Source organism: Squalius cephalus (assembly GCF_949319135.1).
Source record: "Squalius cephalus genome assembly, chromosome: 2".
Lineage (NCBI taxonomy): Eukaryota > Metazoa > Chordata > Actinopteri > Cypriniformes > Leuciscidae > Squalius > Squalius cephalus.
Genome location: NC_137123.1, coordinates 16,860,103 through 16,878,872, shown reverse-complemented (window position 1 = coordinate 16,878,872; position 18,770 = coordinate 16,860,103). Strand labels below are relative to the sequence as shown.

The 18,770-nt window shown below is 38.2% G+C and overlaps 3 protein-coding genes across 3 annotated transcripts in view; 2 read left to right on the top strand and 1 right to left on the bottom strand.

The window, feature by feature from the left end:
- Nucleotides 1–656: 656 nt before the first annotated feature.
- On the top strand, nucleotides 657–14,576 carry LOC307149179 (protocadherin-like wing polarity protein stan; the record flags this gene model as incomplete). Its single annotated transcript, XM_079855336.1, has 22 exons — nucleotides 657–842; nucleotides 1,286–1,375; nucleotides 1,466–1,495; nucleotides 1,834–1,941; nucleotides 2,207–2,320; nucleotides 2,403–2,496; nucleotides 2,792–2,904; nucleotides 2,997–3,170; nucleotides 6,071–6,196; nucleotides 6,295–6,546; nucleotides 6,642–6,740; nucleotides 7,549–7,721; nucleotides 7,842–7,990; nucleotides 8,147–8,454; nucleotides 8,799–8,909; nucleotides 9,259–9,450; nucleotides 9,595–9,689; nucleotides 11,013–11,177; nucleotides 11,367–11,567; nucleotides 12,393–12,488; nucleotides 12,618–12,639; nucleotides 12,754–14,576. 22 exons carry the CDS (start codon nucleotides 657–659, stop codon nucleotides 12,838–12,840), a joined length of 2,985 nt encoding a protein of 994 aa, XP_079711462.1. The 3' UTR covers nucleotides 12,841–14,576.
- On the top strand, nucleotides 4,133–6,036 carry LOC307154753 (cadherin-10-like; the record flags this gene model as incomplete). The annotated part of the gene is made up of 3 exons (XM_079864842.1): nucleotides 4,133–4,258; nucleotides 5,013–5,977; nucleotides 6,018–6,036. Exons 1-3 carry the CDS (start codon nucleotides 4,157–4,159, stop codon nucleotides 6,034–6,036), a joined length of 1,086 nt encoding a protein of 361 aa, XP_079720968.1. The 5' UTR covers nucleotides 4,133–4,156.
- usp34 (ubiquitin specific peptidase 34) overlaps nucleotides 13,004–18,770 on the bottom strand; it is a 58,291-nt gene continuing 52,524 nt past the window's right edge. Inside the window, exons 70-76 of the mRNA XM_079895895.1 lie at nucleotides 18,436–18,560; nucleotides 18,231–18,354; nucleotides 18,039–18,118; nucleotides 17,027–17,167; nucleotides 16,451–16,597; nucleotides 16,212–16,368; nucleotides 13,004–15,455 (exon numbers count right to left, since the gene is read on the bottom strand). Coding sequence (XP_079752021.1) covers nucleotides 14,815–15,455; nucleotides 16,212–16,368; nucleotides 16,451–16,597; nucleotides 17,027–17,167; nucleotides 18,039–18,118; nucleotides 18,231–18,354; nucleotides 18,436–18,560 — 1,415 coding nt within the window. The 3' untranslated portion in view covers nucleotides 13,004–14,814. The remainder of the gene's footprint in view (nucleotides 15,456–16,211; nucleotides 16,369–16,450; nucleotides 16,598–17,026; nucleotides 17,168–18,038; nucleotides 18,119–18,230; nucleotides 18,355–18,435; nucleotides 18,561–18,770) is intronic.

Here is an 18,770-nt window from a genome sequence, read left to right as displayed (position 1 = left end):
TTATATATATTTAGTTCTAGCTGTTGTCTACTGTTAAAAAAAGCATGTGTTTTACAGGACAAAGGTCTTCTAAGTGAGTAAAAGTCAGGATTTAATAGGAAACCGCTTTATTCAATAATATAAGTGAAATGATTTAAGATTAAATGACATGAGTTTGAACATTGGAGTAATATTAGTTATCCAATCAGATATTAGAAAGACAACTGTCTGTCTACTATATGTCACCAGCATATCAGTAAAGTAATGGAAATGAAAATGAATCATAAAACTTTATGCCCATGTTTAAATTGTTTAAATTGTTATATGTATTGTTTTACATATTGTGTGATTTAGTGTATTTTGTGCTGCCATATTCAGGCTTTAAGCTGTTCGTTAAGTCCTAAAACCAATGACTTGTTTCTGTTTAAGGTACTTCACAGATAAACTGTGCAACTGGAACCGATAGCAGAGTAGGGAATATCCAGGAGGGATATGAAGGTGAGAAATGTCCACAATATTAGATGCTTCTTTTCACATTTGTAAATTATATGATTTTTATTGAAACATAAAATAATTGATATTTGATTAAAATGCCTTTGCTTGTGAATATTAAGAGTAGTAATGCAAGAACAATACTGGAATTATCTAGCATTTATGTTTAGATTGTGTGTCAGAATATGTATTTGATCTGGCCTTCAGGAGATGTAGAGACTATCACTAATATCGGACCTGATGATCGTCTGGTGCTGGAGCCACATCTCTTTCCCATTGGTGTAACATTTCTGGAGCTGGTTTACTCTAATGGAGACTCAACCGCTACTGTACGAACCATCAAACCACTGGATGCTGATGTACTAAAGGAGGTTTGTCCCTCACTGATCCACATATACAGTATATATAATATATATTTAGAGAGAAAGAGAGAGAGAGAGAGAGAGAGAGAGAGAGAGAGAGAGAGAGAGAGAGAGAGAGAGAGTAATTATCTCATTCCATTTTCTCAATTTTTATATCTTCAATGGAATTTATCATTAACTACAAACCAACATTATCCACTGACTGACATTCGACAGTTGCCCGTTCTGGCATAGTTGCTAGTATTACTTTTTAATTTTTTTATCTCACAAAGAAATGAAGTGCCACATGTCTCTTTGTGTTTTATTTCTTCTAGTCAGGAGGGATTTTGTATTATTCACTCACTTGCCCAAACCCGTCAGTAAGTTTAAACAAAAACATTATCAAATTATTCAATAAGACAAAGTATTCATCTCATAAACCTTCACTATAAAGTCTTCATTCTCCATTTCAGCTGAAAAACATCAGGAGGTTAGAAGTTCAGGATGTCAATGACAATCCTCCGATCTTCCAGAGTAAAACATACAGCGTCACAGTGTCAGAGGTGTGTGTAATGTCACATCTTTATACAGCAGAAGTGTGTTTGGTCACTCAGAGACTCACATCTCTTTGTAAACTGTGTCTTTTGCTCCAGACGACAGCTGTGGGTTCAGATGTGCTCAGGGTGAAGGCTGAAGATGCAGATGTTTATCCAGAAAACACCAATATTATATATTCTATACTGGCAAGCCATGAATGATTCTCATATTTTTTATTTAATAATAAAGTAGCATGTTTACACAAAACTACATTTAACAGTCACTAGATGAAATTTAATTGTAAGTTAAATTTACAATAGGGCTGTCAATCAATTAAACATTTAATCATGCCCAATTTCATGTTTTTTTTTTTAGAGTTACTGTTTTGATACTTGCAGATTCTTTTAAAGGAAAGGAAACTAAATAATATATAATTAATCTGTAAGTGTTTCATTTTAATTAATCACTTCATCTTCATTAACAGCCTCCAGCACCAGATGATTTTGAAGTGAGAGGTGACGGAAACATCAGGTTGAAACAACGTCTGAACTACAACAATGCTCAACAGTACATCTTCACTGTGCAAGCTAAAGTAAAGACAAACTCTCTGACATCCTACTAACCTCCAGATTACTTTGATCACCAAACTTCAAACTTGCTTTAGCAGTCTATTCTCTTTAAACTTCACACAAACATGAAATCTTGAGCAACACAAAAGCAGATGTTTAGCAGAATGTCTGCTTTTTTCCATACAATGAAAGTGGATGGGGACCCGGAACAAATTACAAATTTTTCATTTTTGGATGATTTATAATTTTAATGTAGATAGTAATAAAACACTATGTTTTTTTTTGCAGGATATAGGCGATCTCAGTGACACCACAACAGTTACAATAACAGTTGAAGATTTTGACAATCTAAACCCTTATTTTGATCACAGTCTCTACAAGGCATCCATTGAGGAAAACCAGGTAAATAACATCATGATCAATATTTAAACGCATGTTTGATCAAATCACATGATGTCTTCATGTCTTTTCTGTCCATGCACAGGTAGGACAGTTTTCAGACATCACTCCTGAGGCCATAAAAGCTCAAGATGGCGACACGGGCATCAACGAGACTGTACTTTACAGCATAACAGCAGGTGCTGTTAACAGAAGATTTACAACACACTTACATGACATGTGTCCTAATCTAAATAACCTCCTCCTGTTTCAAATAAAGTTTCTCTGTAGATGTGTGAAAGCTAGAGGTGAAACACTGATTTAAAATCTGATAATATAGAAAATTCCACCAAACTACAGTCAAGCACAGCAATTGTGATAAAACAAGCACTTTACACTGCTAAAAACACACTTCTATTTGAATAAAGAAATATAGTCATTTTCTATATGAAGTTTCTGATAATAACACAGCAAATATCCACATTTCTGTTCTAGTCTTTCCAAATGAGTATCAAAGTAACTTTGACATTGATCAGAACAGTGGAGTCATTTCTGTGACAACGGCACTAGACAGAGAGGAAGTCGACCAGATAACTATTCACATACAGGTATCAGACGTTTCTGAAGACATTCATGAATCTGAAGAGGTTTCAGGATTGTGTTTGTTTATATTTTCTATTCATGATTTCCTTATAAATAGGCAACTCAGCAGGATGATGCCAGTAAGACGGCTAACGCTGTGGTGTCCGTCACCATTGAGGATGTGGATGACAACCCTCCAAAATTTGACCAGGATGAGTACACCGTATCTATTCTGGAAAATTCACCACAGGATCAGTTTGTGCTTCAGACTAAAGTCACTGATCCAGACCTGGTACAGTTCCTGAAAACATCACTGTCTGTTTGTAAAGTAATATAATTATTGTGAGATTCAAAAAAATGCATGAGAAAAGAACTTACTAAGTGACTTATTTTCTAGGGAGGATTTAAAGGAACATTCCGGATTATTCCAGAATCCGTACCTTTTTCCATTAGGCCTGATGGAACAATTCTGGTGAAAAGTTCTGCGGACCTAGACAGAGAAACCACAACCAGCTTCAGTTTTCAAGTAACAATAAGTCTCATATGATCATTATCACTATGATTTTTCAGAAATTAAGAATTATAATCACACTGTGTTTTCATACACAACTGTGTAATAAGCAATATGCCAAATTTCTCTCCAAAATCTAAAGGTTGAAGCACAAGAAGAGGCTCCTTCCACCAACAAAGCAACAGCCGACGTCACCGTCGTCCTGCTGGATGAGAATGATAATAGTCCACAGTTTACAACTTCCAAGTATCAGGGCAAAGTTTTCGGCAATCAGACTACTGGAATGCAGGTTGTCAAGGTGACAAATCAATGTTTTGTTGAGTCATTTAATAGTTTTCCAGCACAATCAATATTTTAGTACATTTCTGGAGATTATGGAACCATTATGTCATTATAAGATGACTACTATACCATAGACATTGGAATAAAGTTATTCATTAAACATACTGTACATACATTTTCGTCTAAGGTCGAAGCAACAGACCTGGATGAAGGCCCAAATGGTGAAATCAGCTACTCCATTGAGTTTGGAAATGAGGATGGTTTTTTCGGCATTAGTGAGAATGATGGGGCGATTACGCTAGTTAAAACAATCCCACTCGTGGACAACAGAATCCTTCAGTTTTCACTCTATGTCACTGCAAAAGATGGTAAGTTATCATTTTATGGAGGTATACCTGGATGTGGATACTTTCCTGTTGGCTTAAAAACCACTGCACTGCCTTTCCATACATTTAGGGGGCGCTATAAGCAGATCGACTTCTGCAATGGTGGATGTCAAGGCACCTGGAGATTCTCATCCTCAGTTCCTTCAGAAGACCTACCAGGGGAAAGTGGAGGAGGATCAGTCAGAGGCAGACATTGTCAAGGTTCTTAAAGCACAAAAAAACTTCTATCCTGAGGGACTGTCTCTTTAACTGAAATACAAACATGTGATGACAACAATCTGGTCTAAATGACAACCAGCTAACTAACAAATCTTTATTTAAAGAAATAAAAACAGAAAGAGATATATTTACCAATCTTGATATACTTTTGTATTGGCTCAGTCTGAGGACACATGCAAAACTGGCAGATCCTGGCCACTTGGTGGTGCTATAACTGGGAAAAACATGAAATTGTCTATAACTATGGAAGCATTGGTCTAATCTACTTGAAATTTTGTAAAGTGTTTAAATAGTCTCCCACGAGGGTCTATGAGGACAGTCTCGTATCTCAAAAAACATGAAAAATGCTGTCATTATTACTCACCTTCATGTTATTTCCAACCCATATTCGTTTTCTGTGGAATACAAAAGGAGAAATTTACAAGTGTTCAAGCTTTTTTGTTTTGCATATAACTGTCAATCTTCAAAAAGCACACCAAAAACACGATAAAAGGACCATCAAAGACTTGTTCACTATATGTCCAAGTCTTCTGAAGTTATCTGACAGCTTTGTGTAAGGAACAGACTAAAATAATGATTATGTAAAAAAAAAACTTTGGAAGACTTGTTATTTAGCATGCATCCCTTTAATTGTTTATCATTTTGGGTTAGGTTATTCTCACATACAAGTAGCAATGACAGTGGAAATCTGGTAAACCGTCTAATCATGAACCAATGTGTACTCTCCCATTCACAGGTGGACTTTTTGTCCATTGATCCTATTGTTCCTGTCACCTTAGCAGTTGAGACTGAAGCCGACAAGTTCTCCATAAACCAGGCTACAGGTGTTCTCTCGACCAAAGTCAAACTAGACTTTGAGGAGAAGAGCAGCTACACTGTGCAGCTGTCGATAACGGATGGAACTAACCGAGACGAGGCATCAGTCCTGGTTGAGGTGCTGGACATCAATGACAACAGTCCAGTGTTTGAAAATCACCCTGCTACTGTCTCAGTACCTGAGGATCACACGGTGGGAGATAATGTAACATCGGTAACAGCCACGGATGCGGATGCAGGGTTTAATGGAGAAGTGCGGTACACTCTCCTGGGAGGTGCTGGGAGGTTTAATGTTGACCAAGAAACAGGAGTGATAACTCTAGCTGCTCCCCTTGACAGGGAGACCCAAGATACGTACCAGTTAGTGATCACCGCCCAAGATCAGGGTCGCCCGTCACGTTCCACCACCACCAATCTGGACATCTCCGTTACTGACATTAATGACAATGCTCCCATATTTTCCAAACAACCGTATGAGACCACAGTGTCTGAGCACGCTGAAGTAGGAACAACTGTGGTAAATGTCATGGCAACAGACAAAGACGATGGTCCAAATGCTGTTGTGACCTATCACATTGTCAAACAGGACCCTTCTTCAACACCACCCGTTTTTAGCATTGATGCAGAGTCTGGTAACATAACCCTTTCTGAAAAGCTGGATTATGGCAAAGCTAAGCGCTACACTCTAGAAGTGGAGGGACAAGATGGAGGAACCCCTATTCTCACTGGCAGAGCTACTGTAACAGTGTGGGTGGAGGATGTTAACGATAAAGCTCCTGTGTTCAGTAAGGGCCAGTACGATGTGTCCGTCTATGAAAACCTTGCAGGTGGAACTGCTCTGGTATCTTTGGAGGTTACAGATGAGGATGAGGTGAGAGAAGAAAAGCAGACTACACAATACCTAAATAACCTTCAAATTAACAAGCATTCTAAATCTGTTTTGATGTACTTACCTTTTCTGGTTTTCTATCCGATCAGGGTGGGTTCTCTAAAGGTCACTTTATCATGGATAACAGTACCTTCGTTATCAACAGTCAAGGAGTAATATCACTCCGGAGCGACGCCACCTTGGATAGAGAAACTGTAGACAATTACATATTACTGGTACAAAGCAACCACATTCATTTCTTAAATCCAACTAGTTACAAAATGTCCAGGATGACTATTCATTCTGAATGGGATGCTTGTATTGTCTTTCTCAGGTTGTAGCTGTAGACCAGCCTGTTGATGGTTTAAGCTCCACAGCTCAGGTCATCATCACTGTTCAGGACGTCAACGACAACAACCCACAATTCCTTCCTCTCCCAGAGCCCATTGAGATTCAGGAAGGTGCGTACACACCCTCATCACCTGGAGTGGTGTGTGAAATCTCAGCCACAGACGCTGACATTGGAGACAACGGACGTGTCACCATCACTACTTCCTCTTACAGCAAATTCTTCAGCTTCAGTGATGTGAGGACATAAACCTATTGACATGACAATGTAATGTCAGATGTTCAGATCTTCATTCATTTTCAAAAATCTATTACTTTATTTCATTCCTTCAGGATGGGACTCTCCTAGCTATTGAGGAGCTGGATCGGGAGACACAGGATGTGTATGATGTGGTCATTGTTGCAATGGATCATGGGATGCCACAGGGAAATGTAATTTCCTTTTCTTTGTATGATTTGTGATGTCAATGTGTACTTTAATACAGTTTTGTGATTGTACTGATTGCATTGCCATAGCTCCCAGAGTGCAGGTATATATCTAGCAATATAGCTAGCATTCTAGAGGACATAGAACAGGGGTAGCCCACCCTGTCCCTCGAGGGCTACCTTCCTACAGACTCTAGTTCCAACCCTGCTCCAAAACACTTAAGTGTTGTTTTCAAGTTATTATGAACATCCTAATAAGCTGGTTCAGGTGTGTTTGATTAGGGTTAGGGCTAAACTCTGCATGGTGGTAGCCCTTGGATTAGACAAACATTCAAGTTTGCTCTAAAGCAGGGGTAGCCAACCCTGCTCCTGGAGAGCTAACTTCCACAAGAGTTGAGCTCCAACCCTAAACAAACTCTCCTGAAGCAGCTATCCAGAGTGTTCAGGATTACATAAAAACTACAGTCAGGTGTGTTGGAGCAGAGTTGGAGGGGCTAAACTCTGCAGGATGGTAGCCCAGCAGAAGCAGAATTGCTCTAAAGATTATATTCATTGTAGATTCTAGATGTATATTTAGATTTATCCCTAAATTACATATATAGCAAACCCCAGGTAGTTGTTTTTAATGTCACACAGATTATGTACTACTATCTAAGTAGGCTACTCTTAACAAAGATGTTGCACTGAGGATCCAACTGTTAATATTCAAAACTATAGATACACGATTCTACAATCCTTAAGTTAGATACTACACATTGCAAATATGAACTTTTGGTCTGCACTACAAAGGTTTGCTTGGGTTCATTTTCTGCAGAACATCACCACAGTGAGGGTCCGTATCACAGATATCAATGACAATGCTCCAGTTTTCAGCTCCGACATCTACAGCAAAAGCATTCTGGTTAAAGACGCCAAAGTTGGAGATGTGCTGCTGACGCTCTCGGCCACAGATAAAGATGCTGGAAACAACGCGCTAATTAGTTACAGGTAAGCTTAAGCTAACTAAACTTCCAATTCTTTAGGTTCAATAACATGAAGGCTAAACCATGAACACATTTACCTACATCACTCCTTTAAGACAGATGCATGAATGTTGTTTTTCTGTAGTTTCTCTGAAGACTCCTCAATGGTCGCATTGGATGCTGAAACAGGAGTCATCACTTTGACCTCTGACCTTAGCGAGGTCACAGAAGACACGCTGCTAACCCTCACTGCTATAGCGACAGATCATGGAACACCACCAGAATCTGATGAAGGTTTGGGCTTAGTTTGCATAATTCCTTTAGTGAATCTGGTGTTAAAACAATGCAAATAATGTGAGCAATTCTTATTGTGAGCGGTTAATTCCCCCTTCAGTATTCAAACCTGATCTGATAAACAAGTCAAGATTAACATATTTCTTCTCTCTGAAGCTGAAGTCTTGATCCACTTCAAAATTGCCTCTCTCACTGAGAGTGTGAGTTTTGAAAACTCCTCCTACAAATTCACAATAAAAGAGAATGAACCTGAGGCCTCAACAGTGGGCAAGGTCAAGGCATTAACAGGAAGTCCAGTGGTTACGGTCAGCTATAACATGAAGTCACATGTGGATGTCTTCTCTGTGGATGGTGAGGGAACCATAAAAGCTCTCAGACCGCTGGACAAGGAGAAAGAGGAGTGGTTCATCCTCACAGTAGAAGCCATAGACTCCAGAACTCCTGCAAACACTGCAGAGACAACGGTACTATTCTTGTTATTACATGGGAAGCTAGCTAAAATACATGTTGAGTAGTTGACCTTTAGAAGACAACACAACACAATTGCCACCATATCAATTATTGATGCAACCGAGAATGCACCAAAAACTTTTGTTGTATTATGAATTGTGTTCTGACACATTTCAGAATGCAATGACTCAAGTTTGTGAAACTAAAAGTGTTTGCGTTAACATATTTGCATAGAATGTGTTTCTGACCTAAGTCTTGCAGTTCCAACACCTAAAGTCAAAGTTTCTCTTCTTAAAAGAAAGTTGCCACTGGGCTCATTTATATTTGTATTTGACTTTCTTTCTCTCACAATCTTCAGGTCAACGTTCAGGTTGAGAACGTGAATGAGGCTCCTGTGTTTGACGCTGAAATATATAAAGCAGAGATTTTCAGTATCTCTCCATACAAATTCCCTATAGTAAAGGTCCAGGTGAGTGTGGCTTGGCATATTCATCAGATATAAATACAATGGATGTAGTCAGATCTGTTTTAAATACTGGTGTTTGCTAAGGTAAGCATCACCATTGTTATTACTTACAAGTAGAGTTAACACCCTAGCATCATGGCAGTTTCTTCAGGTTTTTTGGCGTCTGAAATAGTAACTATTGGCATCTAAGCTACTATCCATCTAATTTTCCAAACGGAAATACACAACAAAGCACAGAATTGTATATATTAGAAGTAATAGACTAGACAAATTGTTCTTTGCAATTAATAAAAAGTATTATTTTTTTTTTGTATTCACGTAACTGGTTGAAATGTGGTGGTGTGTCCCTCAGGCATCGGACCCTGATGTGGGCGAGAGCTCAGAACTGCAGTATTCCCTGCTGGAGTCCACAACTCTGCTGGATGTGGAGGCAAGCACTGGTCAGGTCTACGTACTGGATGCATCCAGATTTGGAGGCAATCCGTCCACCTTTCAGGTTAAAGCCACTGATAAACATGGGCTGTTAACGACTACAACAGTAGAGGTGAGCAGAAACCGAGAGAAAATAAGAAAACGCTTTTGTAAGACCAATGGCATTTTGATTGAGAATGGAGCAGTAGAACAGAGCATTCAATGCAAAGAATAAAATTCAAAGATCAAAACAAGCTCTTGTGTTTGCCACCTACAGATCACCGTGAAAGAAAGTGCAAGTAACAATGTCGTGGTCATCTCGCTAAACCAGCCCGTGTTCACAGTTGAGAAGAAGATACCAGAGATTGAAGAGTGAGTAGGAGAATTGCCATTTCCCAGCCCATTTTCATCGGGACAGAAGGGCAGTGTAATCACTATTGTGATTTAATGTGTTTTGAGAAAAGAGAGTAAGGGGAAATATGTTTACACAAATAGTTCACCCAAGAATGCACCCATTTTGTCATTTTTATACTCAGGCTTATGTCATTCTAAACTCTGAACCACTGAATGACAAAAGTAAAGTCTTTTCTAAATTACCCTGCAGCTCTTTTCCATGGTTCACAGTGACCATGACCAAGCTTAAAAAAAAAACCTTCAATAGTTCATATGCTCACCATTCCAAGTCTTCTAAAGTCATATGATAGCTTTTTAAGAGAAAAAGACTGAATCTGTATTATTCACTCCATAATTCACTCCACAAGAACTGGTGCGATTGGGTCATTGAGTAGACCTCGAGAACCCATCTTATTTGAATGAATCATACTTTTGAACAAATTTAATCTTAACTTAACTTAGTATTAACCTAAATTATTTGTAGTTTTTAAAAATCCTATATAATACCACTGAAGGATATCTAGAGACCAGAATATCACAGAGACTTAGAGGTGGGCTCTTTTGACTTCAGTCTGTTAGGAACCACTCAGAACCCCCAAGCAATTGATAGCAACAACCTAGCAATCATACGGCAATGCTCTATTAATACAACCGCATAGTAACAACCTGGAAACCAACTAGCAACACCCTGGCAAATGCAGACAACAAACTAGCAACCACATAACAATGCTCTACCACCTAGAACACCAGAGTAACCACATACGTGATACAAACCACTCAGAACATATTAGCAATTACAAAGCAACGCTCTAGCATCAGTTTCTTCAAAAAATATGAACAGTTTGGTCTCTGAAATAGCAGCTATTAGGATCTAAGCTGTTAACCATTAAATTTACTAAATGGAGAATTGTATATTAGACTTTAGCCCCCAGTTTCACAGACAAAGCTTAAGCTAGTCTCAGACTAAAATGCATGTTTGAGTTGTTTTAACTGAAAGCAACTTGCACTGATATATGTTAGTTCTATTGTTTCATCTCAAGATGCACATCAGTAATTGTTTATTTTTTCTAAGGCACATTTATAAAAGCTACTTAAATGTCCTAATTGAACTAAGGCCAAATCCTGGTTTAATTTAAGCCCGGTCTGTGAAACCTGGCCTTGAAGACTTGGAATGGTGTGCATGTGCATTATTTTATGTATTTTTGGGAGAACCAATCATATTTTAATGAATCATTCTTTTGAGTGAGTTCTTGTCCCAGTTCCCAAATAAGACTGAATGATTCATTGGTGTTTTTTTCTCAGTTCCATGGGGAAAGTTTTAGGCTGGACTGTGAAAATCCTCAGTGTGAGAGCTGAGAATGGGAATGAGATGCGCACCATTCTTAGAGAATCTACAGACAAGACTTACGTCAGTTTCATCGCCATGGACTCCAGTGGTGCGGTCATCCAAGCCACGGTGGTCAAAGAGTAAGTTGAATTAAAATCAGTTTATAAGGAAATGTGCGATCTGCAATATATTCAGAAAAAAACTCGTTCTTTAACAAAAACATGAGCTTCAAAGTTCTGCTTTGAAAACCCTCTGGCCTATTAGGTTTCCATTATAGATAATGAACAACATGTGATTTTGAGGGATCTGAATTGTGTCGACTCCCACAGGAAACTGCAGAGTAATCACAACGATGTAAAAGAGGAGCTGGAGAAGGTGCTTGGTTCTAATTTGGAAATCAAAGTGGAGGAAAGTTCTGGAATCTCTGAAAATTCTGAAGGTTCCAATGAGGCAGCCGTCATCGCTCTCAGTGTTCTGCTGGCTATAAGCATTGTGGCACTTATCGCTCTGTTGACTGTCTATCTCGTTAGGTAAGTTATTAGAAGGCGTTATTTTTCTTTGGATTTCAAACATGCTGTCTGGCTCTCACTGAATAACCATATTCCTGGTGACCTGAAAATCATTCCTATACGAGAAATAACCAACAAAGTCAAAACCGAAACAACCGACCCATTTACTTGACAAGATGCTATACTGAAATAGTACAGCATCTTGGATCTAAAAACAAAGAGTGAAGAAGATCTGCTTAAACCAGAAGGAGCGAATAAAAGTTGCTTACGCACAAGTTAGCTAACGTCATCATCAAACATTGAACAGCATATAAATCAAAACGTCGAAATCACAAAGAGGAATACGACTGTGAAGCTTTGGGTGTGTTGAAGGACTCGATCTATGTTTTGATCATGATTCTGAATTCAGTCGAGACAAAGTCTTTGACAAAAATGCATTTTTCTCATCTTTTTGTTGGATTTTTTTTTTTTAAATGAAACTTACCCACTGATTTTTTTTTTTGATATATTACATATTCATACAACAAAATGAAATATTTGTGAATATGTTAAAAAATGTTGGCACTGACTGGCAACTCTTTTAGTAAAAGCTGGGGGGAAAGAGTAAAACGTCATCCTACAGGTTTTCAATAATCTTTTAATGAAAATGTAATAACTTGCAATTTCTAATGGATAAACCCAAGTCCCGTCTTACATATGTTGTCTTTCTGAATGACACTCACATTACAGAAGTGACTTTCTTGTTGACTATGTACATTTTACAAAAGGACTAGGCTACTCATTCTTTTAGTGGTTAACTTTTTTTTAATGTGGAAACTTTTTTTTTTTTTTTTTTTGCTGCTTCAGGATGAAGAAAATGAAGGACACAGATTCTGACAGAGAGAGCTTCAGTATTGGTGGACCCAAGAAATCCAGTATTGACAGAAGTTTTCACTTTCACAGGTAAGTGCCAATATATTGTTAAAGAGCAATTATAGTTACACTCATACTTGTTAAACGTGTCCTGAAATACAAAATGTGCTTTAGTTTTGTTCTGAGATGTTTGACTAAACATGTTTCTTCTCTTAACAGCAAAAAACAAGAAGTCAAAGAGGTAAAGCACTCGATTCAGATAACCTTGCTAATGACGAATTAGTGAAGTTGAATTCGGACAATATTCAGGTTGTGGAATTGAAAAGCTTTACGTTGCAAATGTTCTGTTTTTCAGGTTAAGTTTAATAACATGCCCGATTCTGAGAGAGATTCAGAAAACGACACAGATTTAAGAACCGGAAACAACATCTCTTCCCTCTGAAAATACCTCGATGGATCCAAACTCCTCCATTCCTCTCAGCACGAGACTCACGAGGTTCAAAATTAATGCTAACACACATCCTCAACAGCGCTATTAAAGGCTATTCCAAAAAAAAAGATTAAAATTAATCCCATGATGCATTGTGACAAGATGGAGAGAAATGTTGAATATAAATATATTTATTTCAGTAAATGAAAATGAACAATTAAAATGTTCCATAGCCAACATTTTTGTTTGTGTACTCCAACATTAGCTTAGCAACATGCTAACACTAGTCCACTGAAATCAGTAGAGTTGAGTCTCCTGAGCACTTCTTGTGTTGCTGCCTATGGAGAACTTTCCACTTCAGTTAGAGGAGGACACTGACTCACCTGGTTTTGGAAGAGGACATTTCTCCTGTTGTATAGATATATATGTACATTCAACTGCCTTGAATTTAGCACATTAACTTTCACAAAGGAATATCCTAAAACTTGTTTACGAATGACAGTAGGCTTTTGCACTTTAACCATCTCAGCTATGATTGTGTATCAAAATTGTGAACTGCTTTTAATTTGCATCTTTGATGTAAATTTCCATCAGGATGATTAAACTTTTTTTTAAATGCTTCTTAATTGTGTGTGTGTGTAATAATTACAGCCCAATTCACAACCCTCACACTTTAAACCTGCATTTGGGCTGTGTTCAGAATAGCACACTATTTCTACAGTATGATTTAGCAAGGCATACATAATGCCAAAATGTGCAGTATACAAACTTTTTAGATTAATCTGATCTGAATGGCAAACACAAGCATTTTTTCCTGAATGCATCATACCGTTACTTGAAATGTTTATCATTGCATTTACAGCATACCGTTTTGTTTTTACAAAAAAATAATAGGAAGTATGCAGTGTACACTATATAGTTTGCTGAACGCTAATATTCTATTCCGTACGCAGCCATCTTAGTTACACTCACAACAGAAAGAAAAAAATAAATCATCCCACAACCTGCTTTTTGGACTCGGTTCATAATTAAATCATATTAAAATTTTATTAAGTTATATCCTATATTAAAATAAATGAAAACAGAAAGACTGAGAGAGAAATCAAATACAGAGAACGCAAGAATGACATCCAATAGATTATGGAATGTATTTCGGTAAATAAAATAGAGCTCCAACTGTTCCATCAAATGTGCAATATTCCGGCCACAAGTGATCTGAGCCTGAAAAGAGCACCATAAGTTTCTATATACACAACGTAGGTATATATATATACAGTAGATTTATATATACAGTATACTGCGCTTGAATGGATATATACTGTATACATATACCTTACAGAAATATATATGTATATATATATATATATATATATATATATATATATATATATATATATATATATATATATATATATATTTTAACCATCTCATTTACAAAGCCAGGCAACATCTAGAAGATTCTTTACAGAATCAAGGTTCTTGTGGTTCGTTCTTTCTTTTCAATATACAAAGTAAACATAGTTTTTGATATCCACCACAGAGAAAAAAAACCCACAGCAAGGCCATTTCAGCCTCACGTCTGTAAGTACAAAACTGGCACAGAAGACAATCGTAATTATAATAATAATACACGTGAATAAAAACGCAAATTAAATTATGCACTGATGGGACTAAAATGTTGTAAACCTTTTCCCTGTTTCACTGCAGGCTCGAAAACAAACCACTTCAAAACAAATTAACCAACACAATTACGGCTTAAAAAAGAAAACATCTGGCCTTTGACGAAAATACGCTCCAGCTGATATCGTTCGCTTTTCGTTCTGTTCAATTAATGCGGAGCTCAGTTGGTGAAGAGCAAGGCCAAAGGTCAGGGAGAGAAAAAAATGTTGACAAATCGGACTTCAGTTACTCTTAAAATGACAAAACTGAACAGCATGGCGAACGGAAATGGTGAAATGCGAAAAAGGAGGGATGTGAAAAGTAACGTCACAATGCCGAGGGGCGTGTCCCTCCTTTTCCGTTCGAAAGTTTGGCAACCACCGCGATAGTGGCCTCGACTGTGCGTGACAGCATTTCCAGGGAATCCTGCATGTGGGCGTGGCCACAGCCGCCTGACTCCGCCTCCTGGAGCGAGCAGCTCCGCCCCTCGGAGGCTTCCGGCAAACTGGACAGTAAAAGCACCGAGTCGGCGGAAGTGGAGGGAACTTCCTCTCTTTCTGGCTCTGCCTCCTGCTCTTGCGGTTCCTTCCTCCCATCTTCCTCTTCCTCCTCCTCTCTTCCCGCTATCTGCTGCGGAGCTTCATCCGCTCGGCCGAATGCTTCGGGAAGAGAGGAGGATGACGACGAAGATGAAGATGATGACGATGACGAAGCGTCCATTTTCTTCTCCTCGAGGGACGCGCTGTCGGGAGAGGGCGGGTCGTTTTCCGTTCCCGGGTCGATGAGGGAGGAGTCTCGGGTTTCAGTGTCCGACGTGCTGGTGGGCGTTAACGCCTCCCCAGGCTCCGCCTTCTGCTCGGAGCAGGGAGCCAATGAGGAGGAGGAGGATGAGGGAGCGTCTCCTGGACGATCGTCAGCGCTGCTGCTCACTCTCCGACGCTTCACTGGAGTCACGCCCTCCTCTTCCGCTGAGGAATACAATGAAGACACGTCATCGACTGCAGGTGCAAGTCCACAATACACATTTAAATATGATGCAATTTTAATGTGTGATTAATGCCGTGTCTCATTTAAAGCGTCTTTGAGTACCTTGACAATCGCTTTATACATTTATAAATTAATAACTAAATAGAATTTGGGAAAGAGAAAAAGAAAGGAAGAGAGAGAGAGAGAGAGAGAGATGAGAGAGGGAGGGGATAAATAAATAAATAAATAACCAAATGAAAGGGAGGGGTAGAAAGAAAATAAATGTATTTATTGCATATACACTAATAAAATATTCAGTGGTGCTATTTAAATAGTAGAAACAGAATATATAATAATAAATCTATACATTATGTCAATTATGTAGATCAATACATGTGTACACATTCACATAAACAAACAAATTATATTAAATAAAATACTATTATTAGTATTATTATGAACAAAAAAATGTCATTTTAAATGATTGTTATTCATGTAAATTATTGTTTAAAATGTGCTTTTGGTCATTTAAGATGTACAAAATAAATAATTATTATATTTTACATCAAATAATTCAAAGCCACAATGAACAAGAAATGCATACTTATCGCTGAAATTTTGTCAAATGCATTTTTGTGCCATAAAAAATAAAATCACCATCATGTGTTGCTTTTGAATTATTTCATTTAGAATATAATAATAATAATAATAATAATAATAATAATAGATAATTTAAGTGTGTTTGTGCATATTGAGACCTTTGGCTTTGCGCTCCTTGGCCTCCATCTCAAGTGTTGCGCGGTGCTGAAGACACAGTCTGCACTTGGACAGCAGCTCCTGTAGAGCGGGACCCAGAGCCGGATCCAGATGCTGAGGGGTGGACACCGACAGCACCAGCAGCAGCGCTCGCAGGTCCTGCAACACACACACACACACACACACATGAGGGAAGAGCGAGGGAGCGCTGGCACAGGCGCGAGGAGGGAGCTGTACTGACCGCGTTCAGGAGGCTGCTGGTCTTGCTCATCTCTGCTCTCTGATTGGTCAGCTCAGGCTGCAGGCTGTGGTACTCGTTCAGAAGGTTGGTCACCAACACGTTGACGAGATTCGAGCAGCTCTGGCCTGATAACACCTGCACCTGCACCTAAACACACACACATCCAGTTTCAAACAGGCTCAGTGTCAAAGAGCAAAGGAACAACTTTTACAAATTAAGCTTATCTTTGGGTTAAACATGTCACCTATGAACTTATAACAGGGATTTAGCCTGTTCTTAACCTAGGGTTATGAAGCTTTGCAATACTAACCCTGATCTGCGGTCACAAACATATCAGGATTAGGTGTCAAACACACAAACATTAGATGATTTGGTAACACTTCCATTTTTTGAAATTCTACACACAGAGAATGGGCCTTTAATGCAAGTACATTTAATTATATTTAATAAAGTTATTTTTCCTCATGGATTCCTTCCCAGAATTTGCTAGATTATATAATCATAACATTCTAGTTCTGATGTCAATATTTATTTTCACACTCAAACTGCGTGAGGAGTAGATATGTCTGTGTGTACTTTATGTAAGAAGCAGGTGAGGAACGAGTAGGCGATGTTGTTGTTGAGGAAGTTCCTCTCGTCCATCAGGATGCATTTCATGTATTCTCCAAACGCTGGATCCTCACACAGCAGCTTCACACACGACTGAGCCATCGCACACTGACAGAGAGAGAGAGAGAGAGAGACGTCAGGAAACACACACTTCTGACTGGATGAGGCTGCTGTGTTTTCATGTGTCTGAAGTATCGGCTGCTTGAAGACCCATATCAAGGGTCCCAACGCATCAATCTGAGATGATGTATAATGATAATTTTTAACATTTAAAACTTATACCTTGTTAGGAATGCTTTCAATGTGTGATTAATGTTGTGTCTCATAAAAGTGTGTTTGAGTACCTTAAAAAGAGCTCTATAAAAAAAATGCATTATAATTATGTGCATATTATTATATAAATATATTATTATTATTATTATTAAGACAAATTATTAATTATTAATTACAATATTGTATTGTGTTAAAAATTATAAGTGTTTAAAAGGTGCTTTTGGTAATTTGTAAGATGTATAATAAATGCACAATCCTCCTAACAACCCACACCTAACAATAAATAAGTAATAAAATACAATTTATTTTTAATTTGTAAGATGTATAATAAATGCAGTCCATTTTGGACTCTTAACAATAAAATAAATAAATACATTTTATTATTAATTTATAGGATGTATAATAAATGCATACTGCCTTTTTCACCCCTAACAAATAAATAAATACATAATAATAATAATAATAATAATTATTATTATTATTATAAATATTCAATAAAATATAATAAATATAAAATTTGTAACTAAAAAATTCAAAGCATTGACAGATTTTAGCACATTTTCAGGCACTCCACATCCCATCATGCTTAACAACACCTCTTACCTGTGATAAAATCTCTTGACACACCACCTCTAGTGTCTTATTGCTTTAGTACGTGTGTGTGTGTGTGTGTGTGTGTGTGTGTGTATGACCGAGAAGGTTTTACCTGAGATTGAGCAAGTTCTGTCCAGAGTTTGGGAAAGAGAGCCAGATGTAGAGGAAGTCCTTCATATGCGATCAACACACCTGCACACAGGTGAACAAACACCATCAGAACACACACACACACACACACACACACACACACACACACACACACACACACACACAGAGCTGAGATAGAGAGAAGCGTTCTTACTCAGTTTCACCAGAGTCTCTGTGAACTTCTCACAGTTGATGGCGACTCGACAGAGCAGGTGGATGAACTGATGATACGACAGGAAGTAGTCCAACAACATCCTGTCATACACCTCATCTTTACCCTAAAGGAAACACACAAACACACTCTATGAAGAACTAAAGCTCAGCGTGAACAGCGGTCCACTGGTTGGTCTCACACACACCTTACTGGTCTCCACCATTGAGGGCAACAGGCACATGTTGAGCTCCGGTCTGGGAGGACGAATGTTGTTCTTCCCGCCCATCAGCTTGATGTTCTCTCTACAGGGCAGATACGGCCCAAACGACACTAGAAAACACACAGAAAGTGTTATACCATGTGGTGACCATAGTATCATCATTTATTAATTGTTTTCAACAATGCCATGTCAACAATAAGGCTAAAGTCATACAATTAACTAAAAAGTTATGGTATATAAAAAGTGTAAATACGCAAATTGGGAAGCCACTCGTGTGAATCTCGAATTGCCTAAATGTAACCTAGTAAAACAACTTAATC